This window comes from Artemia franciscana, unplaced genomic scaffold (assembly GCF_032884065.1).
Source record: "Artemia franciscana unplaced genomic scaffold, ASM3288406v1 PGA_scaffold_218, whole genome shotgun sequence".
Lineage (NCBI taxonomy): Eukaryota > Metazoa > Arthropoda > Branchiopoda > Anostraca > Artemiidae > Artemia > Artemia franciscana.
In genome coordinates this window covers 960,429-986,718 of record NW_027062647.1, presented here as the reverse complement: position 1 = coordinate 986,718, position 26,290 = coordinate 960,429, and the positions used below count along the sequence as shown (strand labels likewise).

General features: G+C 38.3%; 1 protein-coding gene across 1 annotated transcript in view; it reads right to left on the bottom strand.

Annotated features, from left to right (window-relative positions):
• Positions 1 to 18,112, bottom strand: part of LOC136041421 (kinesin-like protein KIF21A) — a 40,531-nt gene extending 22,419 nt beyond the window's left edge. Inside the window, exon 1 of the mRNA XM_065726079.1 lies at positions 17,975 to 18,112. Within this exon, the coding sequence (XP_065582151.1) occupies positions 17,975 to 18,009 (35 nt within the window). The 5' untranslated portion in view covers positions 18,010 to 18,112. The remainder of the gene's footprint in view (positions 1 to 17,974) is intronic.
• Positions 18,113 to 26,290: the final 8,178 nt, after the last annotated feature.

Genomic DNA, 26,290 nt, shown 5'->3' with positions numbered 1-26,290 from the left:
AAGTTGGATGTACCCTCAGACACCCCTTGTATCTCCTCAGTGGTTTGAGAATGAAATACTAATAAATAACAGTAATTACATAAACTATCACAATTATATCAGCTACTTAGAATCAGTTTTATAATCTCTCTATTTTTCTGTAGCTTCACTTAAAATTTGCTACCTACCTCACGGCCAACAAATATGCCCTCCACAAAATTTTTAATTGCTTTATTACAAAAACAATTAAAAATGGCGGAAATATTAAACATAGTTGTCTGTCAAGTGCCCAAGCTAAATAAAGAAGATAACATACGGAACCAAAGACATCTGTGATCACCGAGCCAAATAAAACAGGGGTGTTGGAGTTAACCCTATGTCAGATATTATTCTGACGAACGTTATTGTTCTTCCTTTTAATTTTAATGTAAGGCTTTTGTGACTTTTTTTCAAAAGTCCGTTTTTGAATTTGATCACCAAAATCAATAATAACCAAACTATTATCAGTGTTTTTTTTTTATAATCTCTATTTTTTAATCAGAAAATAGAAAGGACCATTAAAAAGAGAAGGCAAAGAAAATGATTTTCCTTGGTTCCTGATAGGGAGTTCATTTGGAAAATATTTTCAGAGCTACTTACTGGTGAGAATGGGCTAAGGAGTTGCAAAAATCATAAAAACAGCATTCTACTATTTACAATAAGGAACAAATCACCTGTAAGTAACTAAGCGGAAATTGTAGTCAAACAAACAAACTGGGTAAATGATTCTTTCATAAACAGATCTAGAGCCTAAATTATGGCACATGGTCTTAAAAATATCTTACCTATTTTGCTTCTTTTTGAAGACAAGATTTAGCAAATCAGTTCCCTATGCTTGACCTAGGATCTCCCCTGAATTTGTTTTCTTTTTTTTTAGAGTTTTACTATAATCTTCCAAACCTTAAAAGCACGGAGGGAACAAAATATTGTTCATCCCCCATTTTGCTTTCCTCCTCAGGATTTTTCTCTACTCCCCCTATATTTTGCAACATATCATTTTTGGTATTATCAGTGCAAACACTATTTTCAGTATTTTTATTTTCTTAAAACATAATACATTTTGGCATACCCCTCAGCTTTCCCATTAGTTGGCACTGCTGATTTTTCCGTAAAAATTTCTTCTGCTACTTTACAGCCTTTTTTTCTCCGATTTTCCATTCATGTTTGACAATATCAACTTCTAAAACTCTCTAATTGAATATCTGACTGTTACTTGAAAAAAGTTGGCAAGCTGTTAATAGGCAATGTACCTTATGGTTCTGATTTCCTTTTTCTTCCAATTTTTAGTTGTCTCTTCTGGTTAATTCATGTGGGACAGCAATCAGATAAAATAAAACATTTGATGTTCTTTCCAAGCATGATAATTACTATCAGCCCTACCCCCTCCACATTACGATAAAATAAGACTATAGACTGTACACAAAAGTTAAACGTTTTTATAAGATTTTTTTTTATCAAAAATTGCCTTAATTTGGCATCATGAGTAAACTACTGATAAAATTAAGTAAAAAATTAATGCAAAACTACAAACTCTGCAGATCTTTGGATTAAGGTTAATTATAGGACAGAATTTAGGTAGAAAATATGAAATATATTATTTCAGTTCTAATACAATACTGCTTCTAAACATCATAATCACTGCCATAACTGTACCAAGCCCTCCTCCTAATGGGGTCAGACATGCCCCAGACTATACACAAAAGGGTTCAGGCATAGAATAGGGTAAAATTCAGTTTAAAAAAACATAGATTCTCTATTCAACATTTTAGCTAAATATGACACTTCAAAACTTATTTTTAAATCCTATATTACTAAGGTCATGGGTTTGATCTTTACTAGGCTCAGGGCCAGCAAAGTAGGTTGGAAAAGCATGACAACCCAAGGTACAGCACTCATTGGCGTCCTGTACATAGCATTTTTTAATCTTTTAATATAGAATATATCTAGTTCATGACATAAAAAGCAGAGTTTCGGGTGAAAGTTACTTGCGAGTTTCATTAGTTGGAAGCTTAAGTTTTTGGTTTACACAAATGTTATCAATTGAAAGAAAAATGATCAAACAGTTCGTGGTAAGGAGCTGTAGTAAGGAGCGACCCGGCTCAATAGTAACCAAAAGTCTAAAAAATGGAATTTTGGTACCAATAGCTACATCAAAAGAATCGCATTTTAATGCAGATTTTAAATATATAAGTTTCCTCAAGTTTAGTCTTACCCATCAAAAGTTACGAGCTTGAGAAAATTTGCATTATTTTAGAAAATAGGGGGAAACACCCCCTAAAAGTCATATAATCTTAACGAAAATCACACCATCAGATTCAGCGTATCAGAGAACCCTACTATAGAAGTTTGAAGCTCCTATCTACAAAAATGTGGAATTTTATATTTTTTGCCAGAAGCCAGATCATGGATGCGTGTTTATTGTCCTGGAATGTTGCAAGAGGGCTCATTCTAACGGAAATGAAAAGTTCTAGTGCCCTTTTTAAGTGACCAAAAAAATTGGAGGGCACCTAGGCCCCCTCCCACGCTAATTATTTTCCCAAAGTCAACGGATCAAATTCTGAGATAGCCATTTTATTCAGCGTAGTCGAAAAACCTTATAACTATGTCTTTGGGGACGACTTACTCCCCCACAGTCCCCGTGGGAGGGGTTACAAGTTCAAAACTTTGACCAGTGCTTACATATAGTAATGGTTATTGGGAAGTGTACAGGCGTTTTCAGGAGGATTTTTTGGTTGGAGGCAGGGGTTGAGAAGAGGGGGATATGTTGGGGGAACTTTCCATCGAGGAATTTGTCATGGGGGAAGAAATTTTCCATAAAGGGAGCGCAGGATTTACTAGCATTACTTAAAAAAAAAAACAATGAAATTTTTTCAGCTGGAAGTAAGCATCAGCATTAAAACTTAAAACAAACAGAAATTATTACCCATATGAGGGGCTTACCTCCTCCTAATACCTCGCTCTTTACGCTAAAGTATTTTTAGAAATTTCAACTATTTATTCTGCGGCTTTTGTCATTCAGGGGTCATTCTTAATGAATTGGGACAAAATTTAAGCTTTAGCGTAAAGAGCGAGGCACTGACGAGGGGGCAAACCCCCTCATATATGTAATAAAAACATAAGAATACAAAAGTTCTTTACGTAAGCTAATTTATAAGTTACGTATATCTTTTGCTTATAAAAAGATTCGTAAAAAATTAAAAGTTCTAGTTGCCTTTTTAATTAACCGAAAATCGGAGGGCAATTAGGCTTCCTCCTCCGCTCTTTTTTATCAAGATCATTCGATCAAAATTATGAGAAAGCCATTTAGCCAAAAAAAAAAAAAAAGACAAATTTCTTTTTAATTATTCCTCTGCGGAGAGTCAAAATCAAAACATGCATTGATTCAAAAACGTTCAGAAATTAAATAAAAAAAACAAGTTTTTTAAATGAAAGTAAGGAGCGACATTAAAGCTTAAAACGAACAGAAATTACTCCGTATATGAAAGGGGCTTTTCCTTCTCAACACCCCGCTCTTTACGCTAATTTTTTTTACTGTTTTAAAATGTAGAGTTAAGAGAAAGAGTCAAACTTTAGCGTAAAGAGCGGGGCGTTGAGGAGGGAACTGCCCCTTTCATATACGGAGTAATTTCTGTTCGTTTTAAGTTTTAATGTCGCTCCTTATTTTATCTAAAAAACTTGTTTTTTTTATTTAATTACTAAAAGAGTTCAAACTTCACAACAATCTATCCCTCAAGTATGAAATTTCCATCCACTAAGGTCAAAACCTTCCTGGTCCATGTTATTTTCTGTCTGAGTCAGTCAGTTAGACATCCTCAAAAAGCCCTTATTTAATTGGGTGAGTCTTTTAATTTTGGATCAATTTTTTTTTACTGGATACCTTTAACTATAGAATAAACTGAGAATTGAAGTATCAAAAATATTCTTTTCTAATCTCTAGTTAATGTGTTGAAAAACTGAAACCCCCATTGATACTGGTTAGATGTGTCAAGTTACCCAATATCCCTTGACGCATGTCCAAATAGTGCCAAAACATAGTATCCTTCTCATTAACACACCAAATTCTGAATTATTTCCAGATTAAGAATTTTTCTATTCTAATGAAAGACAAGCTCACAATAACTGACAAAGTTTTCTTTAGATTTATACTCTGAGTCTTGTTTTTCCAATGATGCATTTGCTGCCTTTTGTGAATTTTTGGCTTTTTACCTTATCTTACAATTTTTGCCAAGTCAGTTAAAAACATGATCAGTGAGAAGATAATGTTGGCTAGGTATTCTACTGTTATCCTAAAGATAAGTTTGTACAACCTGAAAATACCAACAGAATTGGATTAGAGAAGAGAGAGGAGAGAAGTTTATTATTAAATACAAGACAATACAAAATCCAATTCAAAATTGAATTACAATACACTTATTCCCCCTCGAAAGGCTCCATGGCCAGGGATACAAGGAGGATAAAAAAAAATACAAGCAACAACTACAATATAAGCAATATATATAAGGGGGATACAATATAAGCAACAACTACAAAAAAACCCATAGAGAACATACCTGAGGCCTGGGAGTCAAGCACAGAGAAGACAACCACACACCATGAACAGAACACAGGGGATATCAACTCCTCAGAGGAAAAAAAATATTCTATTTTATTTTTTATTAAATGATCCTTAAGAAACCTTTTTAAAAGTCCCAAACGAGTGGAATCTCTGTACTGAAGAAGGTAGTGAATTCCAGACCTGTTGACAAGCAATGAGGGGATTGAGATCTGATCAAATAGTAGGGGTAGGCGGAATGTAGATATCATTTGAAGAACAAAGGCTATATGGAGCTAATCAGAGATAAATATTGAACCTCCGCACAGCAGGTAGAGAATTTCTGCGGTTTTTACCCCGGTTGAAGACGGGTTGGTCGGGTTCGAGGTAGCCCTCCTCCCAATCAGCCTAGCACACAGCACCTAGTTTTTTCCAAGTTAATTATGACTAAATATTACTGCCCTGAGTGTAGAAACCCAGCAACTAGTGGGACAGTGGCACCAAATGCAGTCAATGGTGGCATCCTAAGGGTGCAAGGATCACGCTTGGAGCAAGAGAGAAACTACTGGTATGGTTGTGCTTAAATTGTGACTTCCCCACTTCACCTTCATTTACTAGCGGTATGAAAATTCTGTGCAAAGTTACGCCACAAGCGAGCCCTAGACCTAGACCCTTTGTCAAAAACACACCCATAGTCATACCAAGGAATTCTAATCCCAAAACTAAGACAGTAACTAGGCCCAGCAGTGAGGATAAAACTCCATGCACCAATTGTTCTGAATACGTTAATGAAGTCTCAGCTTTAACTAACAGATGTTCCGTTCTTGAGAATCAACTTTCAGCTATTCAAAATGAACTATTACCCCTAAGAAATGCCCACGAATCACTCCAATCTGATTTACCTAACCTTCAGAACTTAACTGACGAAAAAAAAAGGATTATTGACACCCTAATGATGCAGTTAAATCAGTTGGGAATCCTTTCGCCCATGCCACACGTGAAATTACGCTCGTCTCCCTTTAGCTCTGAAATGACTCCGAGCAATCAGATTTGTAACTCATTAAGTGACGTAAAAAGTACATGCAGTGTAATAACGAGATTCAAGAAAGTCTGACGTAAGGTTAACTGACGAGAATAAGTTTCGTAACATTCAACCAACTGAAGATGAGCCGTTAATTATTTTCGAGAAAATAGTTCAACAAAAAGTTAAGCGCAAGCCCTTAACCAGTAAGGGACGTAATATTATATGCAGGTTTTTTGTGAAAGAGACTCCCAAATTCAACAAGATATGCCGGTATTTTAATGAAAGTGGTTTCTGTAAGCACAGAAAAAAGTGTCAGTTTTTTGCATATATGTCCGCGTTTTAATTCGAAAACTTGCAGCAATAATGAATGTAATTTTGACCACGTTGATTATCTACGTTGATTTATGTTGTGTTTTATCATGTACTGAAAAAGAATTTTTTTCGCGCATGAGTATTGCGGTACATCAAAAAGACGTAGCTCCAGTCATACTAATCGACAGGAAAATGCTTTTCTGGATCCGAACCCGGCATCAAAAAACTTAATGGGACGAGGGTTACGAATTCACAAACATCGCGATTACTGTTCTTGCGGACCTGCGTGGCCTCTCTTACCAACAATCCCTCCCGTACATCAACATACCCCCAACCAAGCGTGTGTTGCGCCTTCTTGGTCGGTCGGAATATTTTTCACAGATCCGCTACCTCAGCATCATCAACTTTTCTATCCCCCACAAAAGATAACGTCCCCGAGCCCCCCGACAGTGTTTCAAATCCCCATACCTCCCCCCTCCTGTCCATTCTTACAACCCCCACTGGCGAGGGGACAATTTTTTCCGTTTCAGCCGCAATTCCAGTACTGAATAAATTTGAGCCCCTGGTTGGTGTGGGTAATCCTGATGACAGCCCCGCCCACCAGGGAAACAACATATTCTTACAAAGACCTACAACGAGAACATCAAACACCACTAAGGTAAAGCATTATAATTCTGATGTTTTTTCCTTCCCTAGGTTTATTTACGCAAATGCTGAAAGTTTAAATTTTTATAAAGTGGCTGAGTTCGAAAGTCTAGCTCAGGCAACAAAGGCATCTGTCCTAATGGTTTCTGAAGTTCATCGACAAAACCCAGAACTCCTGAAAATAGGTGGTTTTGATAAATTTATAAAAATACGACCTGATGACCATCCACTGGGGAAAAAAGGTGGCGGAGTTCTTATTTATGCCCATGAAATTTTAAAAGCAGCTAGACTTGATGTCCCTTTTTTAACTGAGTACGACGAAATAATGTGGGTCATTCTAAAACCACGACGTCTCCCCCGGAAATTCACTGGTATTTCTCTCTGGGTGTATTATTACTCGCCGGGTCAGACGAGTGAATACCGCCAAGCATTCGTAGAAAAGCTATAACTCAGTTCGGATTTTGTTTTGGGCAAATACCTATCATGCGGAATTTTTATGATGGGCGATGCCAATGAATTAAAGCTCCATCACCTGGACGCCAGAATCGGCCTGAAGCAGCTCGTCAATTTTCCCACAACCAAAGGTAGCACCTCCCTTGACCGAATTTCCACAAATATGTCCGAATTTTACAACATACCTACGACCGGGCTCCGATTGGAGGAAGTTACCACTTTTCTCTTGAACTTAACCCCACCTGTTCCATTAAAATCGATTACACTACAACTGTAACTATCTGTCGACCAATCACAAATAAGGGACTTCTGACTTTTGGCCAATGGTTAAGCTGCAAGAAATGGGAAAATTTTCAAGATGCTAAAAGTAGCAACGAAAAAGCTACTATTTTCCAAGAAACTTTGCTTAAAAATTACAACACCTGTTTTCCTGAGAAGTCAACCAAACGTTTCTCGTCAGATCGACCATATATTACACAAGAAGTTAGGAAAATGGTAATGGAAAAGAGATGGCTTTTCCGTCATGGTAATACCCAACAATCCAACAGGTTGAAAAACAAACTAAGAAAAGTCACTCGAAAACACGCGAACAAATATGTAGAACGTAAAGTTAATCATCTGTTCGAGTCCAAACCAAGCCAGTGGTACAACCGAATCAAAAGGATGACAGGCAAGGTGGAAAAAAGAGTCGATTTTGGCATTGATGAAGATGACGTCGTAACAGCCAAATCCCTTAATAAACATCTGGGTAACATTGTGCAATCCCTCCCGCCTTTGCTGAGCGTGGAAGCGCCCACCCCTCCTCCTGAGTCCCAGGTGTTTTTCAAATTAAAAAGGCTTAAAAGAACAAGCATTACCCCTGTAGATATTCCCGTCGATCTCATCAAAGAATTTCCAGATTATCTTAGTGGCCCCCTAACACTCCTTTTTAATCAGGTGACAATAACAGGTGAGTATCCATCAATTTGGAAAAATGGGTTCATTACACCAATACCAAAAAAAAGATGCGCCCAATGATTTTTCGGGTGTCCGACCGATCACCATGACACCCATTTTTAGCAAAGTGTATGAAAGTTTTGTTGCAGCATGGCTGAAAGACCGTATTCTGGACAGAAGTGATCCGAGGCAGTTAGGAAATATGCCAAACACATCTACATCTCATTACTTAGTAAGTATAATTGACAACATTTTGCAAAAACTCGAAGAACCAGATCCTTAGATTAATCTTATTGCAATAGATCTAAGAAAAGCTTTTGATTTAATTTGCCACAATATTCTTGTAAAAAAAACTTCTTGGACTAGGTGTACATTCATTCCTTGTGCGTTTAATTGCTAGTTTTCTTTCTGGTAGATGTCAACAGACAAAATATAAGTCCACCTACTCCAACCCACTGCCCATTTTTTGTGGAGTTCCCCAAGGTACCCTCTTGGGACCACTTTTGTTTCTTGTCATGATAAATGATTTGGCAACAACACTGGATGACCGCTGGAAGTATGTCGACGATGTGTCACTCATTGAATGTTGTCGAAAAAATCTACCAAGCAGAGCAGGTTCACTAATGAATGATATATGTCAAGAGGCAAAGGTGGACAAAACGACTGTCAACTTTGATAAATCTGTAATTTTAACATTTTATTTTTTAAAATCTACACCGGTTTTTAATCCACCTATTCTCAGCGCCAGACACGTGACCAAAATCAAACTGCTCGGCGTTCAGATCTGAAGTAGAATAGACATGTTGATGGCATGTTAAAAAAAAAAGAAGCTAATTTGGCCATCAGGTCTCTGAAGCTGCTGGCTCGCCATGGAATCCCTACATCACACCTTCTACGCATCTATTTCTCTTTTATACTTTCCACACTTGAATACTGTTGCCCTGTATGGCATTTCGGGCTGACTAGGGAACAGTCGGACCGGGTTAAGAAGCCGGTCCGACTTCAGGACCGGCAGAAGAAGCACAGAAATAATGTAAATAGACTGTAGACTTAAGAGCGGTGTTGGTGAGGAACGGTTGGTGTCCATAACCAGACGCCATGCTTTATTATACATGACAGAAAGTGACCGCAGCGTAGACGGATAAGTAGACATCCATATAATGGGGCAATAAGAAACATATGACTGGACAATACAGAAAAAAAGAAGTTTCTGAATAAATCCAGAAAATATGAGTCTAAGTTTTCAAATGATACCCAAAGTCTGTGAGACCTTAACCATAATCATGGCTATATGGTTTCTGAATGAAAAATTTTCATTAAGTAGGATACCAAGAAACGGGACCACCCGATTCTCTGGTCTACACAAGAAGCCTTGTGACACCTGAAGATGCGTAAGCTGAGGGAAAGCTAATTCAATTCGAGAAAAAATTAGAAAATGTGACTTACCATTATTCAAGACCAAGTAATTCACATTAAAACATGAAATAACTCTCTCGAATAATGCCACAAGATTGGACTTGATATCACATTCCGTCTTACCAATGGTCCCAGGAGTGGTATCATCAGCAAAAGCAACAAGAAAATCTTTGCTAGAAGTAGTATTGGAACACGACTGAGCATCAGGATGACACAGCTTGCAGCAGGCCAGAGGCCAGGTGTTTTTTTTTTTTTTTTTACCGCCAAAATTGGATCATTAACATAAGTCAGAAACAAAATGGGACCATGAACAGATTCCTAAGGGACGCCATAATATGCTTCAGAAGGGCTCTAGAAAAGCGGATCAATTGAAATAAGCCTACCAGAAGGATATGAATCAAATCAAAAAAAGCGTTTGATTTTATACAAATATGCGATAGTTTACAAATAAGAATCCCATGAGTCAAGGAATCAAAAGCTTTACAAACATCTAAAAATAAAGCTGCCAGGATATGACCAGAATCTATTGCCAAATGAATGAAGTTCGAGAAAGCGGTACAAGCCTGCTCTGTAGAGTGACTCGCTCGGACTCCGAAATGGAAATCATGCAAAAATTCTTTTCCGTCCAGAAAACTAAGAAGCCTGGACAGCATAGCTTTCTCAAAAATTTTGCTGAAAACATATAGGAGAGAAATTGGCCTATAATTAGCAGGATCTCCCCGAGAACCACCTTTATACATCACTGTACCCTTAGCTTGCTCGAGAGATTCAGGGAAATATCCTTTCCTTGAAAGACAGATTCACAAGCTTAGTCAATGGTGACAGAATGGCACGGATAACCCTTGTAGGAATTTTGTTTGGTTCTGAAGAGGATGATCTTTTAAGAGTATTCAAAATACAAGCTACCTCAAATTCAGAAACAGAATTCAAGACCATCGACTTTAAACATGAGGGTCCAGATAGGCTCTGAAATCGCAACGAGAAGTTGCAGAGCTTGCAGAGGAAGCAGTTGCCTTCCCTATATTAGCAAAATAAGAGGTAAGCTATAGCTGAACATCTGCATCTCCTTGGACAGTTTTACCATTGAGTATCAGTTTTGATGGAACTGAAGGCAGAGGAAGAGTAGGTCTAAGAACTGAATTAAACCATGTCTTCCTAACATCCTCCACACATTCAGAAAATTTCCTATGATAATACTGAGACTTTGTCTTCCAACGTAGAGAATTAAATATACTCCTATAGGCCTTGAATCGTTCGAGATGAGCTACAGATGATAAAGTCTTGTAAAGCTTCCACAAATAGTTTTTCCTTTTCCAGCTTTTATGGAGACCTGAAGTCATCCATGGATTCAGTAGTGCAATCCATTTTGAAGTATAGGGCACTGGACTCTGATTGCAAATTTCCATGATTCTTTTTTTTACTAAATCATAAAATGAATCAAAAGAGCTGTTAAAATCTGAATCAGAAACCAAACTATCCCATGGTAGATCAGCCAGACGAGAATTAAGTAGACTTGGCTCAGTATCACCAAAACAGAAAAATGTGAGATTAAAGGATGATGCTATACCCTTCGCTTGATCAGCACTCTTATATCGAAAAATAGCAGGAAAATGATCAGAAATATCACTAACCAGCACCAAATCATCTAAGACATCTAGTGACAAAAAAAAATATTGTCAATAACAGACGCATACGTGTCAGTAACTTGGGTTGGTACACAAACTGAAGGTAGAGTACGCAAAGAGAGCATCATTGACAAAAAATCAATAGCTGAAGCAGAATTTTGATCCAGCAGGTTGAGGTTAAAATCACCTATAAGGATTAGTTCATAGGGATGTTTTTGGACTGAGTCCAAAACTTCTTCAAGAAATTTCATAAACGAAGGAATAGACCCATTGGGGGATCTATAAACCAAACCCACAGCCAAATACTTTTGCATTGATTTAATCTCAATAAAAAGGGATTCAAAGATTCCTTCCTCATTTCTGCTCAAATCACTTCAGACATTATATGCAAGATGAACTGCAATATAAAGGACAAGGCCACCTCTCGCCATATGTTTCCTATTCAGCCTCTCCATCCTATATCCTGGAATATCTAAAAGGATATCCTTTTTTGAATCCAAGAAAGTTTTATATAATCCTATAACATCAGGAGTTCCATGACTAACGATCCATTTCAGCTCATCAAAAGACGAGCAAAGTCCCTGAATGTTAAGATGAAACACAGAGGAAATATCATTTTGTTTAGAGGAGGCAGAACCATTTAGTTGCAATGGATTTTGAAATGGATCGTTCCATGACTAACGATCCATTTCAGCTCATCAAAAGACGAGCAAAGTCCCTGAATGTTAAGATGAAACACAGAGGAAATATCATTTTGTTTAGAGGAGGCAGAACCATTTAATTGCAAAAAATCCCTACTTTTATAAGCTGAATTAGAATCATTATTCTTCTGATTTGTACTTCCAATTGAATTATTAATTATATTTTCAATATCTAAAAGATTATTTTGTAATTCAAGTAAACACTCCCCCAAAGAGTTGATACCAACCTGGCCACTAATAGAAATCGTCGATTTACTCATTGTCGATGGCAGTTCTGCTCCACGACCAAACCCACCAGTATAAGGAAAAAAAGTAAAAAATAATATAATCAATAAAAAATAATATAATTTATTTTTACTAAAATAAAGATACTTTACTAAAGCCACAGCAAAAGCACAGACAATGTGTTGGAAACTGTAGATGTCAAGGATACAACAAGGATCCCCATATGAAAGGAAAGAATCAACCCATGAAAACCTAAAATCTCATAACAAAATCTCCCCAAATGTCATATTGCCATAGCCTAAACCTTGCTTTGGGAGACATGGGAAATGTAAGGGCTTGTGATCTTGTTTAAAAGTCCCCTTAACATTCCATAAAAGTGTCAACTTAATACGCATAATGATTCTTGAGATAAATATAGATATACACAGATAAGCCCTTTTGACAGCTTGGATGCACCTTGGATGATCCCCTCAACATATCCTGAAATTTTTCAACTTAATAAACTTTAATCTATTATAAGGGTTTGCATATAAACCCTTTTATTAGCCTCAATGCACTCTACCATTTTGACATATAGAATGCACCTTGGATGATCCCCTCAACATATCCTGAAATATTTCAACTTAATAAACTATAATCTGTTATAAGGGTTTGCATATAAACCCTTTTATTAGCCTCAATGCACTCTACCATTTTGACATACAGAATGCAGTTAAATTCTTTAGATTTAGTTCAATAATTTTAGCTACAATAGCGGAAGTTGCATAGTATTTGAAGTCCCAGTCACAAATTGCAATAGTAGAAGCAGCACTAGCAGTGGTAGTTGCAGTTAGAAGAGTAGCAGTTTCAGTATAGAGTGGTTGCATGTGCAGTTGCAAAGTTGTTGCACTTGCAGTCCCAAGTAGTTGCAATCATAGTTTTAAATTGTTGCTTTTACGAGCAGTAGCAGCCACAAGTAGTTATGGTTTACAAATAGTACTCAAAGTAACAAATAGTTGCCATTACAGATGCAAGTCATTACAATTTTAAGCAGCTACACTTTCAGTTGCAATTAGTTGCAGTTCCAAGTAGTTACAATTGCAAGCAGTTGTAGCTGTTAGTAGTCACACTTACAAGTAGTTACAGTCCTAGTTTACAGGTATTTGCAATTTCACGCATAATAGCAACAGTAATAGTGGTTCAGAGAGTTTCAAAATTTATACTGTTTGCTGCTCCTAAGATACTGCCAATATGTCATTTTGATAACCTTGATGAACATAGTGCCTTTTGATTAGGTGTAACATACTTCTCAATATTCCCTGAGGTTTCTCCTTGATACCCTTAGCATTATCTGAGAAACCCAGGATCATACATCCCCTTATTTCTTTCCCAACAATAAATCCTATACATAGACAACTCGCACATTCCATAATTTCCCTGGATGGTAGGGGTGTGATAACCCTGGAGGCATAATTTTTAGATTTTTTAACTATTTTGAACAAATCAACTGTTTTGGATTTTGAGAAGTGTTGAGGCAGGCATCTAAAACTACAAGGGGGCATTTTCCACTCTAAGCTCCTTTCAACATTGCCATAAAGTTTCAACTTAATACCCTCAGCCATTCCTGAAATATTCTTTATGAATTCTTTTGACAACCAGCACACACATAGAATGTTTTGAGTTTTTCAACATCCCCTTCATCATTTCCTGAAAGCAATTCCAAGAAGAAGTAGTTATAGTCACAAGTTGTTGCAGTTGCAGTCATAAGCAGTTACAGTCCCATTTGCAGCCACAGTGGTAGTTGTAGTAGTGACCCTGAAAGTTTAAAGTTAATACCCTTAGACATTATTAGGACATTACAAATTCCCACTTTTGATAGCCTGGATGCACGCAGTGTATTTTTTTATTTGGTTCAGCATCTCCCTCAACATTCCATGATGTGTTACCTCAGCACCCTTTGTTTTTTGGAAACAGTTAGAACCAAAGATTCTCACTTTCCCAAAGATAATTCCTGCATAGGAACAATGGTCAAATTGAATACTTTATAATTGTTGTCCTGATGGGCTGTGGGGGGCTTGGCACCCCTGAATGCATGGTTATTAAACCATTTGACTATATTAAACCTTTTTTCAAAAAATTTCAATCCATGGATTGGACATATAAACAAGGCAAATGGGAGAGGCTGACTGTTCTCCAGTCACTTTTGAACATGCCCTAAAATATCAAAATATAAAATATAAAGGTAATCATTCCACGCCTGAAAACTACTGGTCAATTAGCCTGACCTCAGTCATCATCAAAATACTTGAATGCATAGTTAATGATTCAATCCTTAAGCATTTGACAACCAACAAGATCTTGTCCCCCAAGTAGCATGGCTTCCAGTCAGGGAAATCAATTGAAACAAACCGCTTGGAATCATACAAAAAAAAATCACAGACCTAATTGACCACAGACATCCAGTTGACCTGCTCCTGCTGAACTTTGCTAAGGCCTTTGACAAGGTTCCTCACAGTTAACTGCACTTCAAAATATCTGCTATCAGCATCAATCAGGCTGCTGTAGACTGGCTGATGAATTTCCTTACAAAGCACAAGCAGAAAGTTTGCTTATTTGCTACAGATGGCAAACTAATATACTCTGATGAGGCCAAAGTAATGAGCAGAATACTGCAGGGAACTGTACTGGGTCCAAATCTCTTTCTGATTTACATCAATGACATATTTAACCGTATTGAGAATGACATGCACCTGTTTGCTAATGATACCAAACTCTTTGATATTGCATGCCCTCAGATTATCCAGTGCAACATATATAAGCTAAAAGTTTGGACCCAAGACTGGCTTCTACAATTTAATGTAGGAGAGTGCTGTGAATTACACCTTGGACCCAATAACCCAATGGCAAACTACACAATCTACAACTCCACCACCAAAGTAAGAGAGCAACTAGAAAACAGAGCAGAAGAAAGGGATCTTGGTGTCATTATTGATGATAAATCTAAATTTCACAGCCATGTCCAGCATGTTGTTTCCTGTGCAAGCTCCAGTCTTGGACTACTAAAACAAACCATCAACAGCAGACAGGCATCTATATTTATAAAACTATAGAAGGCTCTTGTCAGACCCCATCTCAATTTTGGCATGGGTCTTGCTGGTCCTTCTTATCAAAAAGATGCGAGGCAAATCAAAAACGTTCAGAGACAAGCAAAAAAAAGCATACAAAGTCTAGCATCAACATCATACAAGGACCGCCTAAGGTACCTCTAATTACCCCAGTCTGGTTTACCAATGCTTGCACAGCAATATATTGTTACTTACAAGCTGCAGAACAAAAAGTCAGTAATCTTTGGCAGTAATCTCAGTGCCAGCCAGCACAACACAAGAGGACAGTTCAAGAAACTACCAAAGTCAAGCTCCTGATCTAAAACTTGCCAAACATTCTTTTGGAGAAGAGTCATAAACCATTGGAATCAACTACAAGATTCAACTGTCAGTGCTCCCTCCATCCAGTCCTTCAAAAATCTACTTGACAAAGAGTGGGAGAACAAGCAGTGGAGGTATGACTGGCAGTCATCAACTCAAGAGCACTACAAGTCTGGAATACCTTGAAGCTCTCAGATGGATTAGGGTAATTAATATGCTCAGCTCTCCCTCATATGTGGCTGATACATCCTTTTGACAACCTGTATGCACCTAGAGTATTTATTATCTTGTCCAATATCCTCATCAACATTTCCTAAAAGTATATGCAAGTCAAAGTAATTGCCCTTATAAGTATTTGCAGTCAAAGTCATGAGTAGTTGCAGTTGCAAGCAGTTTTAGCTTAACTCACAAGTATTCAAATCTGCAAGTAGTCACCATTGCAAGTAATCTAGCTCAAAGCTGCAAGCAGTAGTAGTTGCAATCATAGTACCTTACCTATTTATGAGATACTTTGGATATGCCTTTTAGATAACTTGGATGCACTTACTGTCTTTTTTTATTCAATTCAACATACCACCCAACATTTCCCAAAATTTTACCTCAATATCCTTAGCCTTTTTGGACATACCAGGAATAAAACAATATTACCTTTCCTAATAACAAATCCTGAACATGAAAAATGGACAAATTGCATGATTCAAATACCTTGCCATGGGGGCTGTGGGGACATGGTATCCCTTTGACTGTTTTAGGCCTTTTGACTGTTTTGAAAAATGGCTTTCAAAATTTGTATCAGTGATTAAGAGGATGTAAGCATCTAAAAAGGGTAATAAGAGGTAGTTACCCTTCAATCACTCTCCAAAATATCCCTCAGAATACCCTGAAAATTTCAACCTCATACCCTCAGTCGATCCTTAGACATTGCTGATACATGATTTTGGCAGCCACCATATATACACTGTGTATCAATATTGTTTGACACCCTCCTAAACATTTTCTGGAAAATTCACCTTAATAAATAAGCCTTTATGGAGACCCAGATTTAGCTAGCATAACTTACAGTCCTTGCCCAGGGGACTACTGGCGGTTGTATCATCCCTATAGGCATAGTTAGTTGATCTTTACACTATTTTGAACAAGATGGCTATTTCAAAATTCTGATCAAATATCTTTGAGAAAAGGACAGCTAAAAATGGCATAGGATAGGTAGCTGGTTGTCCTCTAATTGCTTTTCAACATACCCTAAAAATTCAACTTAATATCATCAACCATTCTTAAGACGTTCTACTGTGATAAACTAGAGGCACATAGTGTCTTTTATTTAGGTCAACATTCCCTAATGTTTCCCCTTAGCCCTTTTGGATGAACCCAGAATCAAATATTACCCCTTTTACTGATGAAAAATTTTGCATGTAAATAATGGGTAAATTGCATAATTTACAATTCCTGTCCTGGGCTGTTGGGGCACAATATTGCCAGATGCATAGTTATTACACTTTTAGACCATTTCAATTAACTTGCTTTTTCAAAGTTTCAATCATTGTTGAGGGAAAGGGGTTTCTAGCAAGGGTAACCAGGGGGGCCTGGTTGCCCTCTGATTGCTCTTTGACATCCTGCCCCCCAAAAAATTCCAACTTAATACCTTCAGCTGTTCTTTAGATATAACTAACATGCTATATTCTTCTGACAACTAACATGCACATAGTGTGCTATGTTTTTGTTTAAAATCTCCATCAACATTTCCTTAAAGTTATACCAAGAGGCTGGTGTTGAGGGGCTTATCTGATGGACTGTGAGGGGGGATATATCAACCCCAGAAGCTAAGTTATTAAAACAAAAACGCTAGTTAAATTTAGTCAGATGTCTTTGGAAAAAAGGTGTATTAGAGGGGCTGGTTACCCTCAAATCATTTACTGATGGTTAAAAGGGACATTATAACTTTTAATATCTAATCAAAAAAGCCAGTCTAAGGTTTCTAAAGCCATCCTTTCCAAATGAAGTTGCTCTTGAAAAAAAAAACAAACATGCAATAAAATACTACACTGAAGCCTAGAAACACTAGTATGTTTTCTTTGAAACTGTCAGTAGCCATCAGAGTGATTTTTTAGTTCTTTAAATATAACATTTACCCTTAAGTTTTCAAAGAAAACCCTTAGTTTTCTTTGCTGGGGGCTTCCTTCTTGTTAGCCTACCATCAGACCTAAGTGAATAGGGAGGGGGTGGGGGGGGGGGGGTATTTTGCATATTAGGAAGAGAGAGTGATGTAAATTAAAGTGTGTGTATGAATGATTAATTTTGGAAATTTTTCTAGCTAAATATTATAGGCTAAAGTAAGAATTAGGCCTATTTTCTTAAGATGTTTCCTTCTCAACAGGTCTAATTGTAGACTGATACCATTATCTCTTTTAGAGAGCCTAGATCTACATCTTCTCATTAGAGGAGGGGGGTAGGATATTACTGAAGTAGGCTAGAATATGATTTTACAGTATAGCCTAGACTACTTAGAAAGAGCATGGAATAACATATACTTTTTATAAATAATTTCTGTCCTAAGCCTAAATTTTCCGATTTTTTTGGATTTTATTCGACCATTAGCAAAGCCTGTGAAAAATAGGGGTTGATCACCCCTAAGGAATTTCAGGAGTCTTAAAATGTGGGCTACAGGAATTTAACAGAAATCATACCTAACAGCGACCCGAACAGAAGCATCATCTCCCATTTTAGGCTATTTTCGCTAAAAAACTGTTGAATTCACCAATTATTCATTGAAATAGCTTGGGCCTTAGCCTGGGTCTTAAAAACGGCTATTTTTTCAAATTCAAAAGAGCCAATCCACATAGACTTTTGTTGGAAACAGGCTTTCACTCTCGAATTTTAAAATTCGGTGACAAGTTTTAAAAATTCGGGGAGTTCTCGGGGACAAGTTTCCCAAGTTTCGGGGGATATTCGGGGGCCCGTTCAAAATTAAATTTCGTCGCAAAAAATTGGGAGTTAAAATTGGTTATAGCTTGGTTTCCAGGCTCAAGTAGAGCTGGGATCCGCGTAGTAAATCAAGTTTTTAACAGAGTAGGTTTCAAAGCCAAGGTACGGGATTAGAACCCATAGCTAAAAAAGATAATTGTTGATATTACGGACAAAACCTCAAAACTGTTTTCAAATTAAAAAAAATAGACTGAATTACGCTCAGAAACTTTGTTGCTTTAGGTTTTATATTATCTTTGCTGCTTTATTCTCTTAGCCCGAAAACGAGACTTTTATGTCATTTATTTTCAAAAAGACGACAAAAATAAAGCTTAGAAAGGCAATAATCACATACAAAGCAATAATATGTGCAAATATTTCTCCAAATTAATTAAAATTTTTCGGGAAGCAAACATGAACTTTAACCAGGAATTTAATAAAAAAAAATCACCTGAAAGCGACTAGCAACATTAAAAATTAAAATGAATAGAAACAATAACATAATAAAGGGATCGCTCCTTAAAAACACCCGACTATTCATGCTGAAGTTTTTTAGTACTTGAGCTTCTCATTGTTACATAATTACCGCTTCAAGTAAGTTAACCCGTAGTCAATCTGCGTGTGTTACCCAGGGAGAACCTCGAACAGGTTGACTCTATTTCGGCATTGTGGAGTGACATACATGCCCGGAGAGGTGTAACACAAATCGGAGACAGTAACAACGGCAATCAAAGGGGTCAAATTAACCTTGACTGGGATTCCCACTTAATTGGATAATCTGTCTTGGCTTTTTTCTACAATTGGCCGTGACTGACTTTTCTCACAACTATTCCCTTTTTTTTAATTCAAAAATCAACGGACTCGGTCGAGGCCTAATTTAAAAAAAGGGAATAGTTGTGGGAAAAGTCAAAGTCATGGCCAATTGTAGAAAAAAGCCAAGACAGATTGTCCAATTAAGTGGGCAGCCCAGTCAAGGGTAATTTTACCCCTTTTATTGCCGTTGTTACTGTCTCCCATTTATGCTACACCTCTCTGTGCATGCATGTCCCTCCACAATGCCGAACTAGAGTCAACCTGTTGGAGGTTCTCCCAGGGGAACACACGCAGGTTGACTTCGGGTTGAATACTTGAAAATTTTCCTCTTATGCATGTCACTCCACAATGCTGAGCTAGAGTCAAACTCTCATGCTAATTCACGCTGGGGTTAATCTGTTAAGGTTCTATCAGGCTAATTCACGGTGGGGGAAGCAATATATTGACAAATCCGGCAATATATTTAAAACTGATTACCACCAAAGAAATGAATATGAATGGAAATAAGAGTCCAATTAAAACCCTACAAGGGCCTCCTAAAATCTGCCTCGAATCTTATTCAAGCGAATTTGCAATTATAATCCAAGGGATTTGGGCCAGAAAAAAAATTCAACTGTCTGTGGTTGACAACAAAAAGTGCACTTTAATTAATTAAAATTATGAATTTGCAACCGGAACCCCTGCCGATAATCCCCAGACCTTATATGAGGGGGTCACTATCCAAATGAAAAATAGTGAAAAATGAAATTGTCCAAGAGTGATGGGCTGATCTGAAGCAATGAATAGACACTATGTGGAAAGTCATTGGAGACAGCGGTTATATAACTTAACCTAACCTGTATTTTTGCGACCTATGCATAAACTACAATTATGTTTCGTGAGTCGTTTTTACAGAATTTGGACTAAATTCAAACTTAAGCGTAAAGAAAAGGAGGATAACCCTTTTCACAAATGTACAACCAGACGTTCAAAGTGATCAAACAGAGATGGCGAGCAAGACTACGAGGAGATATGACATTCTACAGACAGCGTAACTCTATGCTACAAAAGGACAAGAAAGGCTTCATTGAAGGCAAATCCATTGAGCTTGAGCAAGCTGCCCAAAAGAAAGACATATGTACCACATTCAAGATCTTGCGTTAGCTGACTGGCCAACAAACCATGGCGTCCACAAGCCTGAAAGCAACGAATGGAGAAACCATATACGATCAGTCCCAATGTCTTGGTCTGTGGAAGAAACACTTCGAAATACTCCTAAACTCAGATCCACCCAATTGCATTGACCCATTGCTTGTCGCTGCTGCTGCAGAAGCTACTGCTGCCCCCGATGGTGACAAATTATCTCCTGAGGAGATCATATCGACTGTAAGGAAACTTAAGAACAATACAGCAGCCGACATTTGTGGCATCGTGTCCGAGGTATTCACAACCGGCGGCCCTGCAATAATACTCTGGCTGCAGATCGGGTTCAACATAATCTGGAGCGCTGAAGTTACACCATCAGATTGGAAGAAAAGAATCCTTGGGCCAGTGTTTAAGTGCAAGAGCAACAAGACAAACTACAGGAACTACCATGGTATCACCCTACTGTCTGTTCCTGGAAAGCTGTTTGCGATACTACCGCTCAAACGCGCAACAAGTTTCCTACATGCTCTGCACCGCCCCCAACAAGTCAGATTCATGCCAGGAAGATTGACTACTGAGCAGATTGACAAGGTTAGAGAGATCGTTGAGAGGAGAGTAGAATTCAACAAAAAAGCCTATATAGCTTTCATTGACTTTCGTTTTGCCTTTGATACTGTCGACAGACCGTCCCTTTGGTTAATCCTAAAAGCGGCAGACCTAGATGCAAAGATAGTCAGCCTATTCAAAGAACTTTACAGCAACACAGACAGTGCCGTCCTGGTTAACGGGGAGCTTCTTTATTCCTTTTCGATACAAAATGGAGCATGAGAAGGATGGGCTACTGCACCTGAGATATTTAACTGTGTCACCGACCACATCCTGAACAAGACGCAACTTGCCGACCCTTTCGGCATCAGTTATGCCAGGACGATGTCCAATCGGGACATCGGACATCTGTCCGATCGCTACATCATGTCCGATCGGGACATGATTTAGCTGTCCTTAGTGATAATATCGACCTGGTTAAGTCTGCACTTGAGACACTCTCCTCCACAACTACTAGAATTGGGCTGCAAATCAACTGGAATAAAATGAATAGCAAGCCCATAGAAAAGACCGCATCAGTATCACATTCAACTGTTGAGATTAAAGACCAGGCTGTCGATTTGGTAAGGCAGTTTACATATCTCGGATCAATTATATCCTCAACTGGCCCACTTTACACCGAAATCTCAGCCAGATCGACCAAGGTAAGCACTGTGTTCGGACAACTCCTGAGAGCAGTCCGCCAAAAACGGCAAATTCGCCGTCATACCAAAGCCCGCATTTACAACGCCACAGCCTCAAGCCTCATGTTGTGCTTATCTGAAACATGACCGATAGCCCAGACGCAGCTAAGAAGGGTCGATGTTGTTAAGGCTAGACACCTGCGTCGAGTCGAAGGCTTCAAAAGGTATGGCAAGATCCGCAATACTGAGATCCTGAAGACCTTCAAGCTGGCGAGCCTCTCTACCCAAGTAGAAGCTTGCTCTCTAAGGTGGTACGGCCACTTACTCCGTCTTTCACTAAGTACCCCCGCAGGGATCATCTTGGACATCAATCCCTCGGAAAATGGCTAGGAACGCCCTCGAGGAAGGCCAAACACTAGATGGGCTGATGTAATAAACCAAGGCCTACTAAATCGCAACATCAGCCCAAATGACGCCCCATCCTTAGCCCTGTACAGGGCTACATGGAGAAGACTGACGGTGGTGGTAACCAGTTTCCTCTATTCTGGCGACCCTGCTGAGAAGGAGCGATAAGTCAAGTAAATTAAGCCTTAGGCATATTTTCAGACGTAAAAAACTTTTATTTAATTTAAAATGTTTTTTTAATGCCAGAAAATCCAGCTCTACCTCCACGGAGTGTTTTTATTAATTTTTTGATACTTGGTCACTAGTTAAAAGATTCAGATTTGCCTACTAGCTGAGTGTGTTCCATCCAAAAGTGTTTTTCTATAAATGTTTTAATACCCAATCATTTAAAGCACTTTTAATTTACCAAGTAGATGGGTTTGTTGTAGTCAAAAGTGCTTTGTTTAATTTTCAAAAAAAATTCAACTGTCTGTGGTTGACAACAAAAAGTGCACTTTAATTAATTAAAATTATGAATTTGCAACCGGAGCCCCTGCCGATAATCCCCAGACCTTATATGAGGGGGTCACTATCCAAATGAAAAATAGTGAAAAATGAAATTGTCCAAGAGTGATGGGCTGATCTGAAGCAATGAATAGACACTATGTGGAAAGTCATTGGAGACAGCGGTTATATAACTTAACCTAACCTGTATTTTTGCGACCTATGCATAAACTACAATTATGTTTCGTGAGTCGTTTTTACAGAATTTGGACTAAATTCAAACTTAAGCGTAAAGAAAAGGAGGATAACCCTTTTCACAAATGTACAACCAGACGTTCAAAGTGATCAAACAGAGATGGCGAGCAAGACTACGAGGAGATATGACATTCTACAGACAGCGTAACTCTATGCTACAAAAGGACAAGAAAGGCTTCATTGAAGGCAAATCCATTGAGCTTGAGCAAGCTGCCCAAAAGAAAGACATATGTACCACATTCAAGATCTTGCGTTAGCTGACTGGCCAACAAACCATGGCGTCCACAAGCCTGAAAGCAACGAATGGAGAAACCATATACGATCAGTCCCAATGTCTTGGTCTGTGGAAGAAACACTTCGAAATACTCCTAAACTCAGATCCACCCAATTGCATTGACCCATTGCTTGTCGCTGCTGCTGCAGAAGCTACTGCTGCCCCCGATGGTGACAAATTATCTCCTGAGGAGATCATATCGACTGTAAGGAAACTTAAGAACAATACAGCAGCCGACATTTGTGGCATCGTGTCCGAGGTATTCACAACCGGCGGCCCTGCAATAATACTCTGGCTGCAGATCGGGTTCAACATAATCTGGAGCGCTGAAGTTACACCATCAGATTGGAAGAAAAGAATCCTTGGGCCAGTGTTTAAGTGCAAGAGCAACAAGACAAACTACAGGAACTACCATGGTATCACCCTACTGTCTGTTCCTGGAAAGCTGTTTGCGATACTACCGCTCAAACGCGCAACAAGTTTCCTACATGCTCTGCACCGCCCCCAACAAGTCAGATTCATGCCAGGAAGATTGACTACTGAGCAGATTGACAAGGTTAGAGAGATCGTTGAGAGGAGAGTAGAATTCAACAAAAAAGCCTATATAGCTTTCATTGACTTTCGTTTTGCCTTTGATACTGTCGACAGACCGTCCCTTTGGTTAATCCTAAAAGCTGCAGACCTAGATGCAAAGATAGTCAGCCTATTCAAAGAACTTTACAGCAACACAGACAGTGCCGTCCTGGTTAACGGGGAGCTTCTTTATTCCTTTTCGATACAAAATGGAGCATGAGAAGGATGGGCTACTGCACCTGAGATATTTAACTGTGTCACCGACCACATCCTGAACAAGACGCAACTTGCCGACCCTTTCGGCATCAGTTATGCCAGGACGATGTCCAATCGGGACATCGGACATCTGTCCGATCGCTACATCATGTCCGATCGGGACATGATTTAGCTGTCCTTAGTGATAATATCGACCTGGTTAAGTCTGCACTTGAGACACTCTCCTCCACAACTACTAGAATTGGGCTGCAAATCAACTGGAATAAAATGAATAGCAAGCCCATAGAAAAGACCGCATCAGTATCACATTCAACTGTTGAGATTAAAGACCAGGCTGTCGATTTGGTAAGGCAGTTTACATATCTCGGATCAATTATATCCTCAACTGGCCCACTTTACACCGAAATCTCAGCCAGATCGACCAAGGTAAGCACTGTGTTCGGACAACTCCTGAGAGCAGTCCGCCAAAAACGGCAAATTCGCCGTCATACCAAAGCCCGCATTTACAACGCCACAGCCTCAAGCCTCATGTTGTGCTTATCTGAAACATGACCGATAGCCCAGACGCAGCTAAGAAGGGTCGATGTTGTTAAGGCTAGACACCTGCGTCGAGTCGAAGGCTTCAAAAGGTATGGCAAGATCCGCAATACTGAGATCCTGAAGACCTTCAAGCTGGCGAGCCTCTCTACCCAAGTAGAAGCTTGCTCTCTAAGGTGGTACGGCCACTTACTCCGTCTTTCACTAAGTACCCCCGCAGGGATCATCTTGGACATCAATCCCTCGGAAAATGGCTAGGAACGCCCTCGAGGAAGGCCAAACACTAGATGGGCTGATGTAATAAACCAAGGCCTACTAAATCGCAACATCAGCCCAAATGACGCCCCATCCTTAGCCCTGTACAGGGCTACATGGAGAAGACTGACGGTGGTGGTAACCAGTTTCCTCTATTCTGGCGACCCTGCTGAGAAGGAGCGATAAGTCAAGTAAATTAAGCCTTAGGCATATTTTCAGACGTAAAAAACTTTTATTTAATTTAAAATGTTTTTTTAATGCCAGAAAATCCAGCTCTACCTCCACGGAGTGTTTTTATTAATTTTTTGATACTTGGTCACTAGTTAAAAGATTCAGATTTGCCTACTAGCTGAGTGTGTTCCATCCAAAAGTGTTTTTCTATAAATGTTTTAATACCCAATCATTTAAAGCACTTTTAATTTACCAAGTAGATGGGTTTGTTGTAGTCAAAAGTGCTTTGTTTAATTTTTTTGGTACTCAGTCAGCAACTAAAACATTTGGAATTTATCTATTACCTGAGTTTTTGTTAGTTAAAAGTGTTGTTTGTTAAATTTTCGACACTCAGTCAGCAACTAAGACGCTCTGAATTTACTTATTAGCTGAGTTTCTTATATGTAAAAGTGCTTTTTATTGTTTTTCTTATACTCAGTCACTAATTAAAGCTTTATTGTATAATTTCTCACATAGCGCTGTTGTATCATAGCTTTTGAGTTTTTTGTAGTCAAAAGTGCTTTTATTAATTTCATTTTTGGAAATCTGTCAGAAACTACAACACTCGGAATTTATCGACTCCGTCAGTTTATTGTAGTCGAAAGTGGTTTTATTAGATTATGATGCTCAGCCATCAACTAAGACAGTAAGAATTTACCGACGAGCTCAGTTTTTCCATGCAAAAGTGTTTTTCTATCAATTTTTTGATATCAAGTTCCTAATTAAAAGACTTTTAATTTATCAAGTACATGAGTTTGTTATAGTCAAAATGTTTTTATTTTTTTGGTACTCAGTCAGAAACTAAGACACTCGGAAATTCTCAACTATCAGAGTTTATTGTTGTCAAAAGTGTTTTTATTAAATTTTTGATGCTCGGTCATTAGCTAAGACACACTGAATTTACTTATTAGCTGAGTTTGTTATATGTAAAAGTGCTTTTCATCAATTTTTTACTACTCAGTCGCCAATTAAGACTTTATTGTATCATTTCTCTCATAGAACTGTTGTATCCTCGCTTAAATATATATAACTTTATTAACTCCAGCATTATGAATATCCCCAACGCTAAGTAATACTATTCAGAAGGCTTTATTGCACCATTTCCGTCATAGGGGTGTCGCATCATCGCTTCAAATGTATACGACTTTATTAATTTTGACTTTTTACATATCTCCAATGTTAAAAAATACTTTTCAGAAGGCTTTATTGCGTCATTTCCCTCATAAAAGTGTCATATCATCGCTTAAAATGTATACCATTTTATTAATTTCAACTTTATGCATATCCCCAGTTCTAAAAAGCACTTTTTAAACGACTTTATTGCATCATTTTCCTCATCACTTAAGATATAGACAAATTTATTAATTTCGAGTGTATCCTTACCCCGATACTAAGCAATACTTCTAAAATACCTTTATTGAATCATTTCCCTCGTACGGCTATCGTATCATCACTTAAAATTTATATAATTTTATTATTTTGACTTAATGTATATCCCCAGTGCTATAGCCGTCCTTGCTGAGTGGATTGGTGCGCTGGTTTCAGGATCCTTTGTCTGAGAGGGCGAGGGTTTGGATCCTAGTGTACCTAATTATTTAGTTTGGGAGTAGTCAGTGGCGTGACTCTGTAAGCTCAGCCAGAGTCAACCCGGCTCTATTGGGTAC